Below are 18,456 nucleotides of genomic sequence, written 5' to 3'. Positions count from 1 at the left end.
TTCCATTCTAAGTGACTTTACCGAAAGAACCAAGAAGATGAATCCCTGCAGTCACGAAAGCTTTAAATCAAAATTTAAAACAACTGTAGTTTTAAGAAAACCCAAAATAGAACAAAGCACACCAAACAGACACCAACCACCCTTCCCAAAATTGCAAAACATACATTACATTCCAATTCTTAGCTAAACACTTTCCTGCTTTTGGAGTAAACGCCTCATCACTGCAAATTAACATTTTCACTTTTGAATGAACCGTGACAGAATTGCAGTGCGATGCAAAAATGTCAGATTTTATTTTTTTTATAAAAAAAACACGTCGGAGTTACGGAACTCCCCTTCCACCTGCACCTTCGCTGAGCCGCCGGCAGAAGCGGGGCCGTGGGCTTCGGCGCCTACTTCACGGCCAGGCCCAGGGCGGCCTTCGCCTCCTTGTCGCGGTGGGTCTTTTGGTGGATCTTGAGCGTGGACGCCTGCGAGAAGCCCCTTTCACACTCGCCACACTTGTAGGGCCGCTCGCCCGTATGCGTGCGCACGTGCTTCTTAAGGTTGGACGTGTCCGAGAAGCCCCTGCCACACTCGTTGCATATGTGTGGCCGCTCGCCCGTGTGCGTTCGCTGGTGGGCCTTGAGGGAGGAGAGGTGTAGGAAGTCCTTGCCGCATGCCGTGCACACGTGCGGCCCGCTCGCCCCTGTGTGTCCGTTGGTGGTCCTTGAGGCCACCAACGTTGGCGAACCTTTTGTCGCACACCGTGCACATGTACGGCTTCTCGTTTACCCCACCTGGGTGCAGACACAATGGAGCGAGCGCGGTTTAGCGGCCGTATTACAGTCAGCGAGGCAGTCACAAGCAGAAATCCAAACATCCGCAATCGAATAACACGTGAATCTTTAATTTGCGGATTATTGGTGGTTTGCAAAGTTAAATGTCAGAGCACTCAACCAGCGTTGCGGAGATCCTCTGTTACAATCCTGGCAGCCACCTATGATGATTCATAAATGTTTGCAAATACAGTAGAACCTCGCAGATCGAACGCACCAGAACTCTAACAAATCGGTGTTCGAACGATATTTCCGAACATTTTTTGCCCCGGAAACCGAACGAAATTCGGAGGTCGAACGGGCAATCGCGATTTGAAAGAACCTGTACGGCTGAAATGCGTATGGCCAGCGTGCATGACGCCTCCTCCTCCTCACCACCTTCCACTCAAACCATCAACAAAGTGACGTTCAATGTTCATTTATTTCATTTATTCCAAATATTTATTCATTTATTACATTTATTGTTTCTTGTTTTTTTGTATGATTTTATGCATGTAATTACTGTAAACTTTGTGTAAAAATGCTTTATAATGAGATATTTCTTGTGTCTTGAACCAATTAATTAATTTAAATGCATTCTTATGGGGAAAATTAATTTGGTGTTTAAACAAATCGGTGTTCAAATGGCCTTCTGGAACGAATTAAGTTCGATCTCTGGGGTACCACTGTATAGTACATTGATATATATGGGAACTTTTTGCCAGAATCCAAATAATGAAAAAATAAGAATAGCCTTTACCCTTTCTGGCAATAAAACAGGTGTTAAGATGTTCAAACACCAAATAGATACCTATTTCGAGGCATCAAGTCTGCATTAACCACACACCTTTCAAACTGAATGGCCTACACCAGAGACAGCCTTCTTGCTGCAAGGCACAAGTGTTGCCACTACATCATGCAATTACACCACATTTTAGCTTTTAGCTAAAGCCTTACTTAATCTCAAGTTAAATTAAACTTTTGTAACTTATCACCACCCCCTCACCTCAACCTCGATTCCTGTCCAGTGAGAGATCGGTACATGGTGACAGGCGGTAGGTGTGTGACGAACAAGGGGCTGTGGAGAGTGGGATGGGCCGGTATGAGGTCACGTGGTTCAGAGGAATTGGAATTCGGCCACACTCCACTCGGTTCAAGCATTTACATATTTTTTCCAGTCATTGCACTCTTTTTCAGCAGGGTCCTGGATAGGCGCCCCCCAACAACCACAGCGTGCGGCGGCCCCCAACAGACTGGTCAAGTACATCCTTAAGATTGTGCGGTGGGCCTTCATGCAGCAGTGGATTTAAGCACAAAAAAACCTCCAGCACTAATGTAATGGACAAAGCACGGCTCTGCCTCAGGGCAGCAGTGGACCGAGCATGGCTCTGCCTCAGGCCAGCAGTGGAGAGAGTGCGTCTGGCTCCCTCACGGCAGCAGTGTAGAGAGCGCGGCTCTCCCTCGGGGCAGCAGTGGACAGAGCACGGCTCTCCCTCAGGGCAGCAGTGGTGTTGTATATGCCGGATTATGAAATTTTGATGAAAAAATAAAAATTAAAAAAATTTCGAAAAATGCGTAATTCGCATAAATTATGATAATCACGGAGATAATCGTATTGATTTATGCGAATGCTTGCGATTATGTTAATGTGTGCAGTTATGCTAACTAGGCTTAGTTCGTTATCCAGAGTTGTATCAATCGGGATAAACGATTATCTTTGATTTAACATTTATTGATTATCTTAGTGTGTTTATGTTATGTTAGGTCTCCAAATTCATATCTCAACGCAGGTTACAGTTCTTATGAATAAGACAGTTTTGCATGGACTGGGAAAGAAGCACTCGAACACTTGGTGTTAAACAATTTTAATTCTAAACAAACATATGACACTCTAATATGCAAAGGCAAAAGTATACGTCAATAGATTCATCGGCAAGATTATGCAATTAACGAAAATAAATGACTAAAACATTTCTTATTCATGTAACTCGACGGCAGCAACTGCTTTGCACGATCAGTTGATATTGAACGCACCACCTTGAAATGACAACCCTTTTTGAAACACAAAGATAACTTTTTGAAAGTCTTATTCGTGTGCGTGTTGTGTGTGCGTTGTCCCCTTGTAAAATTAATTATTATTATTTTTTTAGAGCCGGGAGTTGTGTCGTTAGCTTGCGGGGGGTGGGGGAGGGGTTATACAACCAGCGGCCAGAGAGGTTCTCTCACGCTTGGGCGTGGCCGCAGCGAGCCCGTCCTGCTTTCTCTCTCCACTGCTGGATTGAGCGGCGTTGGCACGATGTTCCTTGAAGAAACTTGCTTGCTTGGCGCTTGATGGTTCCGGGGGCTTGGTGCTGCTCGTGCACTCTCTCTCCGCTGCTAGATTGAGCGGCGTTGGCACGATGTTCGCCGTCGTGGTGCGCGATGATTCCGTTGTCGGATAGCGCGCAGCTCCTCCACCGCTGGATGACGAGTTGGCACAACGCTCGGTGACGCCCGGGTGTGCTGCTCGTGCGCTCTCTCTCTCTACTGCTAGATGAGTGGCGTCGGCACGACGCTCCTTGAGGAAACTTGGTTGCTTGGCGCTTGATGGCGCCCGGGCTTGGTGCTGCTTGTGCACTCTCTCTCCGCTGCTAGATTGAGTGGCGTTGGCACGATGTTCGCCGTCGTGGTGCATTGTTTCCATCGTCCACTGCTGGACGTCTTGTCTGTTCTCAGCGGGTGCTGGTCGGTGTGTGTGCATCAAACACACGGCGCATTCGATGGCGCTCTCCTCTTCAATTGGTGGCAGCTCCAGGCTTCTCCACTGCTGGATGATAACATGTTGAGTCGGCACGATGCTCGCCTTCGGCGGTGCCCAAAAGCGCTCGCAGATCATCCGCAGGTCGTCAGTGCTGACACTCTTTCTCGGTTGCTGGTCACGCTCTCTCCCTTGGAGTGCAGCTACCAGATTCACCCGGGTACCCGATGGCGCCTCTCCCGCCCTTCCTTCAGGTTTTCGCTGGTTCAGGTTCTCTCACGAGAATGATAGCTGGAATTTCGCAAGCTTCACTCGCACTTAACCACACCTCGCCACTTAGTTCTGCGAGAAGCGACACCGGCCATCGGTATCGGTGTTTGCTCCCTCACGACGCTCCGCCAGCCGGAGCACGGCTGAAACCCAGCCTCGACCCAGGCTGAACTCAGACTTCTGCCCTAACGACCCCTCGTCGTCCCATCTCTCCTCGAGGCATGATGCGCCCCAGCTCCCTTGCGAGCCCCGTCGCAACGCTGCGTCGCAAGCCGAGTCCCGAGACTGAGCGCGACTCGAACCAGACTGCACTGCGTGATGTGCGTTTGTGTTTTAAACCCAAAAACGTGAACCCCTCCCCTCTGCGCATCTCTTGCGAGAGAAACAACAACCGAAAAACAGACGTCCCTGCTATCCAAGGCACAGACCCCCCCTCGCGACCCTTTGACCCCTTCTCCCCCTGAGTGGGTCGTCCCGAGGCCAGATCCCTCTCTATTTGATGGCATTCCACGTTTCCCAGATGCCTGTCGTGGAATGTGGCGAGTAGTGGGTTGTTTTCATTATTTAATAAAAAAATATAAATATTTAAAAAATGTTGGCCTAATTATTCTTAATATAAATTTTTGAAAAACGGGGCATAGATACAATAATCCGCCCTTTTAAAAATTATCAGTGGTCGATTTGGCCACTGGCGAATTTTTAAACAAAATAAATGCCCCTTTTTTCCGTTATGAAGCCATCAGCCGCCCTCGTGTTTCGGCGGTTATTCCTTACAACGCGCGCGTACGTATCACAAACTTAGCATGGTTACATTTGAAATAAGGAAAAAATTTTTTTAACATCAAGGCAACAAGTTACATTGGTTCTTATCCATCATAACTACTGAAATTTTTTTGTCATTTTTCTTTTTATATTTAAAAAAAAAATTTAAATTTTTTTTTATATCCTGGGAAACACTAGGTAGTGGTTTCGAACGCATTTATGCGTTATTTTCCTCATGTTACCTCCTTGCCATATTTTTTCCAAGCTCCGAGTGTCTGGTTTACCACTTATCGCTTTGATCATTCGATCACGGTTTTCAGGTTCGTTTTTGTAATTTCCTCTATCACTCTCTCGCGTTGTGGGAGTGTGTGGTGTAAAATTGTGCTGCGCATAATCAGAATTCGCGCACACAACCAACTTCTGCACTCCGTTATCAGTGGCACTTGCTCCCTCTGCGACAACATGCACATTTGCCGAGTCAGTGTGTCGATTCTGTGCCCCGTGGTGTCTCCCCCTCCGTGTCCGTGAGGGTGCTGGATTTCGACACAACTCTCGATACGTTCTGGAAATTCACCTCCTCCATTTCAGCACTCCGATCCACATTAATTTTTGTTTCATTGGGATATTTTCCATTCAAATGCTGACGCCTACACTCCTCAGGGCGTGTCTGTGTGCTCCATCTCCCTGCACCACCATCGCGCAATCCTGCAACGTGCTGCACTGTTTTTCCTGCGCGATCCGGTCCTTCTCTTTGTCTCTGCTGTCCGTTATCTACTGTCCGATCACACTTCACTGCAGTCATGTTTTTACGTGCGTCAATTACGGGAGCAGTGTTTGCGTTCTCTACCACATTCGAATTGGTACTCGACGCATTTAGGTTTTCCTTATTATCTGTCTCTCTATTCCCTCCTGGTATAGCCGGTGGGGGAATCGGTCGGAAGTGGACCGATTGTGTTTGACCTCCCCTCCTGCGATCGTCATGAATGTTTGCCTTTGTGCCTCCGCAGTCTATGTGCCACCCTCCCTCTATATGGTTATCTCGCCATCGGGGTGTGTACTTTTGACCTTGCTTGTGTCGTGGCATGGGGTGGTGATATGGTTCTGCTCTTAACCTCCACATCCTGCGATTCTCGTACATTTTTGGCCCCATGCTTCTCCAATTTGTGTGCCACCTTTTTCCTGGATTGTTACCTTGCCATCTGTGTGTGTAATTTTGACCTGGCGTGTGTTGGGGCATGGGGTGCTGATATGGATCTGCCCTTGACCTCCACATCCTGCGATTCCTATAAATGTTTGGCCCCGTGCTCCAATCTGTGTGCCAATCTCTCTCTGTGTTATTTTGCCGTCTGTGCGTGCGTGTTCGCTCCTCTCTGTATTGTGGGGCAGCTTGATGGTTTTTATTTCTCTCTGAGAGGCTGGGTTCATTATCCCTCTCCCTGTGTTCTGGATCCGAATTATGATTCTTAGCTCTGTATAACCATGCCATGTACGCCTTGCTCTCTATGCGGTGTAAGGAGGCTGTTTCTGGGTTCAAACCCATTCTCACACTTTCTGTAATCTCTGGGCTCAAGGATTCAAAAAAACATCATTTTGAACATATGGTCCCCTACGTGATACCGATTCACATCGCCTGCATAATACGCTTTTTTAAATTGTAAAAGGTAGTCACGTGGGTCCTGGTCCATGCTCTGGGTCGATTTTACAGCATAAAACCCCTCAGTGAGTGTCGAATATTCTCCAAACTTCCGAATCACTGCCAGGCTCAGTTGTTTGAAATCATTCCTAACCTTGTATGGTAGCGACTTTACCCATGGTATAGATTGTCCATGTAAACTCCTTTTCAACAGAATCGCTTTCTCATCCCGTCTCCTCAGACCTCTGATCATTGCCTCCTCTTCTACTGTTGCGATGTGGGTGTGTATATCCCTGTTCTTATTGTGTGGGTCAAAATCGGGAATTCTGATGAGAGCTTTGTCCATCAATTTAATGGTTTTACTGTTGAAAGAGTATTCGGATAGTTGGTCATTGTCAGGAGTCATCAGACGAGCTGCCACTTTGATCTGTGCTGTGTCGGGCGTGTTGCCAATTCCCTGCAGTTTTTGCCTCTGCTCTTAGTGGAGCATATCCTGGCAACTTTATTTTAACATTTTGCCTCACTCTAGCTTCGGGGTTGTCAGTCCCAGCTTTTTTTATTTTCCTCTGTATCTCTCCATCCCTTCTCTCGAATTGTGAGGAATTTTCTTTGTCAAGGATATTTTGGTCGATACCCATAATTTTTGTGCGATCTGTCCCTGGACCATGTGCACGTACCCAAGAGTGTTGTGTACTCTTACTTTCATATTTATTCTGTGGATCAACGTCTGTGAGTTTCGCTGGTGTCGCGAACACTGATTTCTCCTCCCTTGCGAGGGTGTGGGGACATTTTACCTCGTTGAGTAGAGACGGTTTCTCTCCCGTTTCCTTTCCGAATTTTTCCTCATTCCACAATCTCTGTCTGTATGCCTGTGTGAAAAGGCATGAGTCCTGTCCTGCTTTTTCTGCAGTTTTTACATCGTGTTCGCCTTTGTCACATTTTATCGAGTCAATTAGTTTCCCTTGAGGTGTATTAGTGTCATCGATACAGCTCCCTTCTCATATGTCTCTCTGCCTTGTCTGTTCTGTAGCAGAAATGCCTGTACGTTTTAATACGAGTTCCCAGTATTCCACAATCCATTCAAAAATTCCTCCTAATCCTAGCATCTCAAGTGTGGCAGGAGCTACTTTGACATTCCCTTTCAGAGTGCATATAACAATTATATCACAGTGTAGTCAGTTTGACTCGAGCTATTCTGTTATTTTCAATTCAGAGTGCGTATCTCTAACACAGTTTATCACAGGATGCAATCGGTTCGATATGATGTTATCTTAATCCCACTGTATTTGTTCCAACCTGCTATTCTGGAGTTTAACCTCAGAGTGCGTTTTTTTTTAAGGTTTACGCCCGTTTACAATCACAAGGCAATGTTGGATCACAATACTCTGGTTAACACGTAGTGATTTGTTCCTTCATCCATGCAAAACACTGTCTGCGAGAAATCCCGGATGATGCCACCCACTATGTTGTATATGCCGGATTATGAAATTTTGATAAAAATGAAAATTAATAAAATTTCAAAAATGCGTAATTAGCATAAATTATGGTAATGTATATAATTATATGCATAAATTATGATAATCACAGACATAATCGTATTAATTTATGCAAATGCTTGCGATTATGTTGATGTCTGCAGTCATGATAACTAGGCTTAGTTTGGTTATCCAGAGTTGTATCAATCGGGATAAACGATTATCTTTGATTAAACATTTATTGATTATCTTAGTGTGTTTATGTTATGTTAGGTCTCCAAATTCATATCTCAACGCAGGTTACAGTTCTTATGAATAAGACAGTTTTGCATGGACTGGGAAAGAAGCACTCGAACACTTCGTGTTAAGCAATTTTAATTCTAAACAAACATATGACACTCTAATATGCAAAGGCAAAAGTATACGTCAATATATTCATCGGCAAGATTATGCAATTAACGAAAATAAATGACTAAAACATTTCTTATTCATGTAACTCGACGGCAGCAACTGCTTTGCACGATCAGTTGATATTGAACGCACCACCTTGAAATGACAACCCTTTTTGAAACACAAAGATAACTTTTTTAAAGTCTTATTCGTGTGCGTGTTGTGTGTGCATTGTCCCCTTGTAAAATTAATTATTATTATTTTTTTAGAGCCGGGAGTTGTGTCGTTAGCTTGCGGGGGGTGGGGGAGGGGTTATACAACCAGCGGCCAGAGAGGTGCTTGCTCGCGGTCACGTGACACACTTCAACCAATCCGGGGGCGTACATGTTTGGGAGGGGCGCACCTCTGGTTGGCTGCTTGCTCACGGTCATGTGACGCACTTCAACCAATCCAGGGGCGTACATGTTTTGGAGGGGCGCACCTCTGGTTGGCTGCTTGCTCGCGGTCACGTGACGCACTTCAAGCAATCCATGCCGCGTTAATCAGTCACAGAATTTACACTATGAGACCTCCTTTACCAGTGGCAAAATATAGTAATAGGTTTTTACCCTTTCAACTGGTACAAAACTGACACCTTTATACAAGGGGTCATGTTTGCAATAACCACAACACAAGCAGTCAAAATGCAAACAAAAAGAAACAACTCTGATAATGATATGCACTGTCCTTGAAGTTGATTGGTCCACACCAGAGACAGCTTTTCTTAGAGCCTAGTCTCCATTGGTGTTGGACCAGATGACGCCAAAAAGGTGTCAGTTTTTGTACCAGTTGAAAGGTTAAAAACATATTACTACTAGAGTCACAGAATGTTAGAGCTGGGTGTTTATTTTAAAATGTCATCCAATTAATGAGCGTTCATACAAATGTAGGAAATCTGAGCTCCCTGAGCAAACCCATGCCTTGGACGAGGGGACAATACTCTATATCCCCATGTATAGATGGAAATAAACAGATGGCGATGATTCAACTTTCTGTGCCGCCTTCTCGCGAACCAAGATATGGCACCTCGACGCCCAGAGTGCTGGATTACAGGCCATGTGCCCAGTCACCCCCAAGTAAGGTTCAAGCACCAGGATGGCCCAAATACAACCGATGGTGGAAACAAGCTCCAGATCAGCTTGGTTTTGATATGGCTTGCAGTGGATGTAAAAACTAAGGTACTGCAAGGATGCAGAGGATGGCCGAGGAATGGTGCCACAAAACAATAAACTAAACTAAAACTTTAAATTTTATCAGGTAAGGCTCACTGAGCTATATAGCTCTTTTTCAGAAGCGACTTGGCCACAGATGAAATAGCTTAACCACGTGGTGTATCACGTGGACATTTAAAGCAGCCAAATACTCTAAACACGTGTTTATAAACGTGGAGGGAAAAACTGGAGGACTCGGAGAAAAATCCAAGTAACCATGGGGAGACAGGCAAATACAAAATACAGGCGTCAGGGTCGGCATTGAACCCACAACCTCCTATATACCCTGTGAAGTAGTTTACATCTCGCCACCGTGGCATGCAGCTAACTAAAGTGTGCTCATACAAGTGTACTCTGCGTGAGGCTCATGCATTCATTTTACTTTGTGAGAGGCGAGTAATGGTGTCGCGAGCTGGGACCCACCGTCACTGAACACGTCACATTCACTTTCCACATCCCGGTCTCCCAAGGCTTCCTCCTCCCCATCCACCCAGCCAAGGGGCACGGGTCCATCTCCTGGGGGGCACGTCTCGTCTGGCAGCTCGTAGCTCCCAGCCTCCACCTGCACCTCCTCTCCTGGGACTGACAGAGGGGGTGGGTGGGAGGCTGATTGATGCCTGGGTGGTCAGTGTTAGAATTAGACATGGCAAATAGCAGCAGAATTGACACGAGGCACAGGTAAATTATAAAGTGACAACAGTTATATTTCGGCATAGGAAATGGACAAGCGTGTCTGGGTTGGACATGAGGAATAGGTGGCCGGGACAGGATTAGACAAGGAGAATGGTGACTAGGGGAAGGGACAGGGCTAGACACAACGAATTAACTAATAAGAGGGTGAGAAGCAATGTGGATTTCCATATAGGTGGCTGCTATTGCTTGTAGTATCAGGTTAACCAGCAGATTGTGTTTTATGCTAAATATTGCTGTTAAAACTCATATAAACAGGTCCAAAAGTTGATAAGTTAAACAATATCTCAACTAGATGTAAGCCTATATTCCAACCAATTAAATGTTAATTAGTTTCAAGAAAATTACCATAAATTACACGTGTACAGTTAAGGGGTGCATCGAATATTTGCTTCACCTTCAGATTTCGCTGAGCACCACGTGTTTTTTAGTCCTGGTATTTTGCTGAATGTAGCATAGAATAATTCCAAGTATAATTTTTGATTAAATTGCATTATTATATGTTTGGGTCACATGTTGTGTGTGAACTGGTGTGGGTCAAGAGGTGTGTATCTAGTGGTGTATATGGTGTTTGTGATGTGTGGTGTGTGTGACGTGGTGTGTGTGGTGTAGTTGTATGCATGACGGTGTGTGGGTGGGTGGCGTGTGTGTAGATTGCCCGGGAGAAAAATAAATTTAGAAACTTCTTAAAACTTAAAAACATAACATATACAAATGAAAAGAAAACTTAGATCATTACCTCATTGATTAAAATAAAATCCAACGCGCAGTGGAAATAAAAACTTAAGCTCGCGCGCCAATATTCGATTCTTTAAATCGAGCAAAGGAATCGAAGGTTGTAGATTTATTTAGAATCGGCCTATTCCCGTTTAATCGATACCACAAACGCTCTCCAGATATCCATTCTCGCCAGTCCTGTATGAGGGTTGACGCCACACACTTCATGGTGATTCCCCCCCCCCCCAAATACAAAAGTATATTTTTAAACGTTTTACATTGTGTACAGAATGGGAGCTAGCCACATGGCAAATTTAAAGTTTGTAGCCTAGTATATTATATCCATTATTTCCTCCCCCAGCTGCGCATTTGTGCGAGGGCCAACGCAGAGGGTTTGGGTGACATGACAGAGATGTGACGTCACAGCTCACTTGCCGTGCAAAATATATGCATTATTGCGCCCCCCCCCCCCCCAAAAAAAAGTTTATTTTTATAATTTTTGCATGGTGTACAGTCTGGAAAGTACCCACATGGCAAATTTCAATTTGTTGCATGTCGGGAAGTACGCTAAACATGTTTAACAGACACATTCACAAATTTCCCTTTTATACACAGAACCTTGGAGATCGAACGCACCAGAACTCGAACAAATCGTAGTTCGAATATTTCCGAAAAAAAATTGCCCCAGAAACCGAACGAAATTTGGAGGTTGAACGGGCAATCGCGACTTGAAAAAACCTGTACGGCTGAGACGCGTATGGCCAGCGTGTATGATGCTTGCCCAGACAAAGGGGACTCCCCTTCCAAACAATAACACCACCACCTCCTCCTCCTCACCACCTTCCACTCAAGCCATAAACTCTCCTTACTACAGGTAAAGTGAAGTTCAAAGTTCATTTATTTCATTTATTCCATATATTTATTCATTTATTCCATTTATTTCTTGTTTCTTGTATGATTTTATGCATGTAATTACTGCAAACTTTGTGTAAAAATGCTTTATAATGAGAGATTTCTTGTGTCTGGAACCAATTCATGTCATTTACATTAATTCTTATGGGGAAAATTAATTTGGTGTTCGAACAAATCGGTGTTCGAATGGCCTTCTGGAACGAATTAAGTTCGATCTCCGGGGTACCACTGTATATAGATTACCACAGTCTGGATGGGTTCCGCAGGATTGAAAGTATGACCTGGTGGTCTCCCTATTTAAGTAGGGGGACCGCACAGACTGTGACAACTACTGGGGTTATCTCCCTCCTCAGTGTGCCGGGAAAGGTCCTAGCAAGGAGTATTTAACATGGTCTTGCCAGGCAGCACGCTGAGGAGAGGCTTGCAGAGCCCCAATGTCGTTTCAGGCCGGGGCGGCAGTGCACGGACGCCATATTCTCTGGCCGTCTGCTACGGCAGAGCTGCAGGGAATTCCAACAGGACCTACATCTGTGCTATATTGACGTGGTCAAGGCCTATGATACCATCAATAGGCCAGGGCTCTGGGTTGTTCTTCGTGCTTTCGGAGTCCCTGACTGCTCACAATCGTAAGGACTTTCATGATGGTGGGCAGGCCCAGGTAAATACTGCATGGCCAGGAGTCACCTTGGGATGCGACAGGGATGTCCTCTGGCTCCTACACTATTTAACATCTCTTTCGACCACATAGTTCGAAAAGCTTTCCATGGCTGTACTTCCCATTGTACAGATACAATGGGAGGCTGATTGATGCCTGGGTGCGGTCGAGGGATAGCTCCCTATTGGTTAACCATGTTATATATGTTCATGATCTGGTGGTTGCTGTGCACTCAAATAAGTTGGATACACTGCTGTTGAAACTGGAGCATACTACTAAGAGGTGGGGCCTTACCATCAGCCCCACCAAAACTAAGCACCTGACTAGGTATTTTGTGTCATCCAACACTCCACCCCCTCAACTCCCTATTACTTATGGGGCAGTTGTGGAGAGAGTAGAGAGGTTTCTGTACCTGAGTAATATGCTGTTGATCAGCTCCGATTTGACAGCAGAGGTCTCATTCCGTAACACTGGGTGGAAGCTACCTGGGTCTGTCAATCCGCATGAAACTTCCGGTCTTCTTGGCCAGTCATGTCCTCCCTTCTCTATGCTTGCGAAATGTGAGACCCTCTAATGGAACATCTGTGCCTACAATCCATCCTGGGTTTAACCAGACTGGATTGTGTGAGCTCACAAATCCTTGAAAGATCATGACACAATCCCATCAGTGAGCTTCTCCAGCAGACAATGCTGCGTTGCCTGGGGTATATAGGCCGCATGTCCAGCCACAGCCTGCACAAACAGCTTTTGTTTGGCTGGATAGAGGGGACTATTCGGGTATGGCAACCTATGGCAACTGGGTTTGTCCCGTGACGTCCTGCCAGCGAGCATTTGCCACTGCACATGGCCTCAAAGTGCACCTAGCTTGGCAGAAGCGCCGTGGTAATATTACCACCACTTAGTGGCAAATAACGGTACTTATTGTGACGGTGTGTTGGTGTGGTGTGTTGGTGTGGTGTGTGACGTGGTGTGTCTGTGTCTCCGTGTGTATGTCTCCTCCTTTTTGTGTGTCACCATCTGTCTGCTTGTCTGTATCCGTGTCTGTGTATGGCTGTCTTTGTAAGGGTCTGTGTGTGTGTACGTGTTTTCGTGATAAAATCAAGTGGTGCTCATGCAGTTCCTTTGGTCACACTGCATTGTTGCTTTACGAAATTGAGGCTTACCAGGGATAATATGAAGAAACTGGACCATGGATAATGGGTGTTTCCAAGGATCATACAGCTGTCGCAGATAATAGGAGTCTCGGGTAATAGGGCCGTGGATAAGAAGAGTTCCCATTTAAGTGCTATTCGAGGAACCCCTAGTACAGGGATCGGCAATCTGCGGCTCCGGAGCCGCATGCGGCTCTTTAAGGACTGCTTCATGGCATTATTCACATGCGTTGTGGCTCTTGAAATATATATATTCTTTACCGAATTCGAAAAAGAATGGCTATTCTTGTTATTTTCTTTACAGACCCCTGTCCTAGCAAACATTGTGTGACGAGATGAGTAACGCTCGCCTACACTGTGCAGTGCGGCGAGGGTAGAGGGATAAACACGAACCCGGCGTCTTCAGGGAGTGCATCTTTTGATGAATCCTCATGGTGGACGCTTGTGAGAAGCCCTTGGCGCACACGCCGCACTTGTAGGGCCGCTCGCCCGTGTGCGTGCGCACGTGTTTCTTCAGGTTGGACGTGTCCGAGAAGCCCTTGCCGCACTCGTCACACACGTGCAGCCGCTCGCCCGTGTGGATGGTCCGGTGGACCTTGAGGGACGACAGGTGCTTGAAGACTTTCCCGCACGCTGTGCACACGTGCGGCTGTTGGCCCTTGCCCCTCTGCCGCCTCTTGGGGGTTTTGGTGTCGACGGCAGACGCCTTCTCAGCCGCCATGCGCACGCACTGCTTTTCTGCAGCCTCTGCACAATCAAAATATAAGCTCTTTTTATAAAGTTTTTACTATTACGCTCATTTACTCGGGAAAGCCTCACCGAGTCAATGGTGACCTGTAACATCCACTGCGAAGCAGACGGCGTGGAGTGTGTTAACAGTTATTACACACTGCAGTCATGACCAGGGCAGCCACTGGATTTGAACCGCGAACCTCAGCAACAAGCGGCGAATGTGCTAGCACTTGTCCGTGTCACCACACTGTCACCAATAGGAATGAGATTAGTCTTGGATTCAATACCCCAGCGGAATGCCCTGCTGCTTTTAGAAGTCGTTAATTCACAAGTGTGAAAGAGATTGGACAGTCGTGGATTTGCAGAGACATGTAGAAAGACGGAAAGTGCAATTGAAAAAAAACGAGCTTTGGAAAGGGACATCGAGAGAGATAACGTTGAATTTCATGGTGAGTCATAGAAAATGAGAAATAGGTGAACAAAAACGTGGACACAGAGACGCAGAGACGGAAAGTGAGAATTGGTGACAAAGTAACAGATTGAGAAATATGGAGATGGCCACAAGAAGGTACCGACAGAGTGAATCATGGAACGGGGAAAATGAGACAGACACAGAGATGGGAGAAACTGGCAAGGGGATTTCCAGCAGTGCTCAGATCACACATGCCCCCTGCCAGGGACACAACTATGGGGGGTATGCAGTGTCATGCGATGCATAGAGGCCCAGTCGGCCACAACGGGGCCCCGAATCAACAGATGATAAACAAGGACAAAATTTTACACCATTGGAACCTCATTTGTCAGTAAGACAGTCTCATGGTGACAGTGCACATTATCAGAGTTGTGTTTTTTGTTTGCATTATGACTACAGGTATTGTGGTCTATGCAAACATGACTCCTTGTAATAAGGTGTCAGTTTTGTTGCCAGATAGAAGGGTAAAAAACCAATTATCAAGGACAAAAATGTTAAGAAATTTTTGTTAAAAAAAATGTTCCAACAATTAACCATAAATACCAAAAAGCATTATTACAAATGAAAAATATTTGTGAACATCCACAGCGTAAAATATAGTAGCACTACTGCTGGTGTTTTGCTACTGAACACCACCAGGCTTTTTTGCGGACATGCGCATGAAAGCAAAACGGATGATAACTTAATTGTGAGTATTGTTATCTTTAAATCCTCTTATTAATACTGTCACCATAAGACTGTCTTCCTCTAAACCCAATACACGGATAAGCCATAACAGAGGTTTTTGGTACTCTTTGGTTCTTTCGGTGAAGTCACATAGGTAGAAGAAATAATAGATCACGACGTTTCGATCGCAACGCAAGCAATCGTCATCAGGCGATTGCTTGCGTTGCGATCGAAACGTCATCAGGCGATTGCTTGCGTTGCGATCGAAACGTCGTGATCTATTATTTATTCTACCTACGTGACTTTGCCGAAAGAGCCAAAGAGTATGGATACCTGCAGTCACAAAAGCTTCAAATCAATAGAGGTTTTTGGGTTAGATCGCGTAAATATGTGTCGTTAAAACCCGCCACCACCCGACACAGCCAACTAGTAAAGGTTGTCACGTAAACAGAACATGCCAATTCGTCACTAGTACAGTACACCGGTGTGTTGGAGAGCCAAGCCACAACATTTACAATCTGAGTACGACGTTTCGCCAGCAATTACAACTAGCTTCATCAGGCGATAGCCAGATTTGTGGAGAAATCTTACTGTTTCATTCATTAAATAGAGGCGTAGATGTGTTGACCACGCTTCTGCGCTCTTGCACAATGTGGGGGGCTGTGTTGGGTCATGGCGGGTTTTAACGACACATATATATACTTACGCGATCTAACCCAAAAACCTTTAGTAATGGATATCGGTCACGAAAGCCCACGTGTTAAACTAGTTATAGCCTACATATTGTATACGGGCTAGAAACATCCATAGCTATTTCAGTAAAAGTGAGTCGGCAGAAAGGAGGCGGGCCCACAGTCGTATATTTCATAGTCACCCCCCCCCCCCCCGTGAAATAGGTTGTTGTGCCCCTGCCCCTTGCACAGCTCAGGTGGGGATGTCAAATCCACAGCAGTGCAGTCGCCACACAAACTCAACTTCCACAGCTACCACTCAAGATATTTTCATGTAGATTTTTTAAACCAAGTTTCTCAGGCTCACACGACGGTTTAAAACATTGTAAATAGCGCTCTATACGCCGGAACGTCTCTTGGCCTAGATCGACAAATCAATTTTGTCTCATCCAAACGTCACCGATACTGCGGTGGGACTCACCAGCAGACTCGGCCCAGCATCCACCGTGCAGAAGGAAGTGTTGATCGGTCAACTTTCCAGTTCAAACTACTCGAGTTCCGCACCCACTATGCTACGTACTGCTGTGGAAATGGCGACCCCCTACCCGACTGTGTTAGTCACTTGTTGCGATGCCTCGCAAATAGTTGTGCTACAGATCTGGTCAGTTCATCTTTCGCCCTACATCCACACGATCACAGAAGAGTGCCTTCGTCGCCATACTGCTGCTGTCGGATATCGAGTCAAAGCCTGGACCAGGGATTAATCAACACACGCTCCAGAGTTAAACAAGATGGTGCTGATCCAAGATCTAATCAAAGATTGTGGACTTGACATATTGGCCATTACCGAAACCTAGGTATATGAAAACTCACCGGACGTAATTAAGCGTGAGGCTGCACCTAACGGATAGGCTATTCAGACTCTTTGGTTGGATCCTTGCAGTCACGAAAACGTCAAATCTAGGATAGGCTATTGTACATCAGCTCCGTCGCGGGAAGCCTGGCGCACTGATTCACAGCGTGAAAGTCCTGAGAGACTCGTGAAAATACCAAACAGCATGCGGAGGCTTACAATCGCTGTCATCTATCGACCGCCATCTTCACCGCTGTTGGAATTCCTTTCCGAGCTTTGCGGTCTGCTAGATGGTGGGTCACTTGGCTCTCGTTACATCATCTGCGGTGACCTGAACTGTCCCGGACAGTGATCTCTCCAAGATTATCGATGGTCACAGTTTAACCCAACACGTCAGCAGTGCAACATGTCGCTTAGGAAACATATTGGATCACATCCACTGAGGCCGTAACTGTGACCAATGTTGTTATCTAAAACGTGGGTATTTCAGATCAAAGTCTTGTGAGGTGCAAAGTGGTATTACTGACTATTCACCCACCCATTACAACGATATCAGACTGGAAATGACTGGACCAAGACCGTTTCCATCAGAAGATCCGGTCATCTAAATCCTGCATCGACGGCCAATTCATTTGCAGCTTAATTAGAAAATGACATGACTGCTGTTCTTGATGTACTCGTGCCGATGCGAACAAGCAAAAAAAGAATGGGGAAAGTGTGCAGTCAATGGTTGTCACCGGAGGCGATCGCTGCGGAGCAGATGCAAAGGAGGCCAGAGCATCTTTGGAAGAAAACTTGTTTTGACACTGTCCGACTTGCTTACAGAGCAGCCTGCAGATCTGCCAACTGACTTCATTGAAAACTAGATTCAAAGCTTTTGTGACTGCAGGAATTACTCTTTGGTTCTTTCGGTAAAATAACGTCTAAAATAAAAGAATAATAGAATACGACGTTTCGATTGCAACACAAGCAACCGTCATCAGGTAAGAATGAATGAGAAGCGTGATCCTCTGCCCCAATCCCCCCCCTCTCTCTCTGCCCCAACCCCTCCCCCCTCTCTCTATTTCAAGCCTCGACACAGTGGCGCTGTCTTTCTTTTTGTCATTCTTTGGAGGAGCATGGTCAGCCAGGTGGGGTGTTGGCTGTTGTGTTGTCCTGCTCTATGTGTTGTGTTGCATTGTGTTTCTAAGTTTACTATGTTTTTTTCTCATTCATTCTTACCTAATGACGGTTGCTTGTGTGGCAATCGAAACGTCGTATTCTATTATTATTACATTTTATTTTCTACGTGACTTTACCGAAATAACCAAAAAGTGACTCATTGCAACGCATTCTCCCAGTCTGCCATCTGAGTTTCATCAACCTGCAACCAATGCAAAACTCGAGACCCTGGTGTAATGCGAGCGTAAGCGGGGTTCGCTGCTGGCCTCTGGGCCAATCATACGGCCCGGGGTATTGGGGGGCGGAGCCAGTATGGGGGCGTATGTGAAGGTCCACCGCTCACCTCGGGTCCAATCGGAAGCGAGGTGAGAGGGGGCGGAACCTAGGGGTGGAGCCAGCAGGGCGCTATGCGGAGGCCAGATCTGGAAGGTTCGGAAGGGCGTGGTGAGAGGAAGGAGACAG

The 18,456-nt window shown here is 46.0% G+C and overlaps 1 protein-coding gene across 1 annotated transcript in view; it reads right to left on the bottom strand.

Annotated features, from left to right (window-relative positions):
- Positions 1-269: 269 nt before the first annotated feature.
- LOC144731853 (uncharacterized) overlaps positions 270-18,456 on the bottom strand; it is a 31,688-nt gene continuing 13,501 nt past the window's right edge. Inside the window, exons 4-6 of the mRNA XM_078613142.1 lie at positions 13,833-14,186; positions 9,738-9,896; positions 270-779 (exon numbers count right to left, since the gene is read on the bottom strand). Of these exons, the coding sequence (XP_078469268.1) occupies positions 541-779; positions 9,738-9,896; positions 13,833-14,186 (752 nt within the window). The 3' untranslated portion in view covers positions 270-540. The remainder of the gene's footprint in view (positions 780-9,737; positions 9,897-13,832; positions 14,187-18,456) is intronic.

The sequence above is a fragment of the Lampetra planeri genome, chromosome 40 (genome assembly GCF_965212315.1).
Source record: "Lampetra planeri chromosome 40, kcLamPlan1.2.h2, whole genome shotgun sequence".
Taxonomy (NCBI): domain Eukaryota; kingdom Metazoa; phylum Chordata; class Hyperoartia; order Petromyzontiformes; family Petromyzontidae; genus Lampetra; species Lampetra planeri.
Note: the sequence above shows the minus strand (reverse complement) of the source record. Positions and strands in the feature narration are given on the sequence as shown.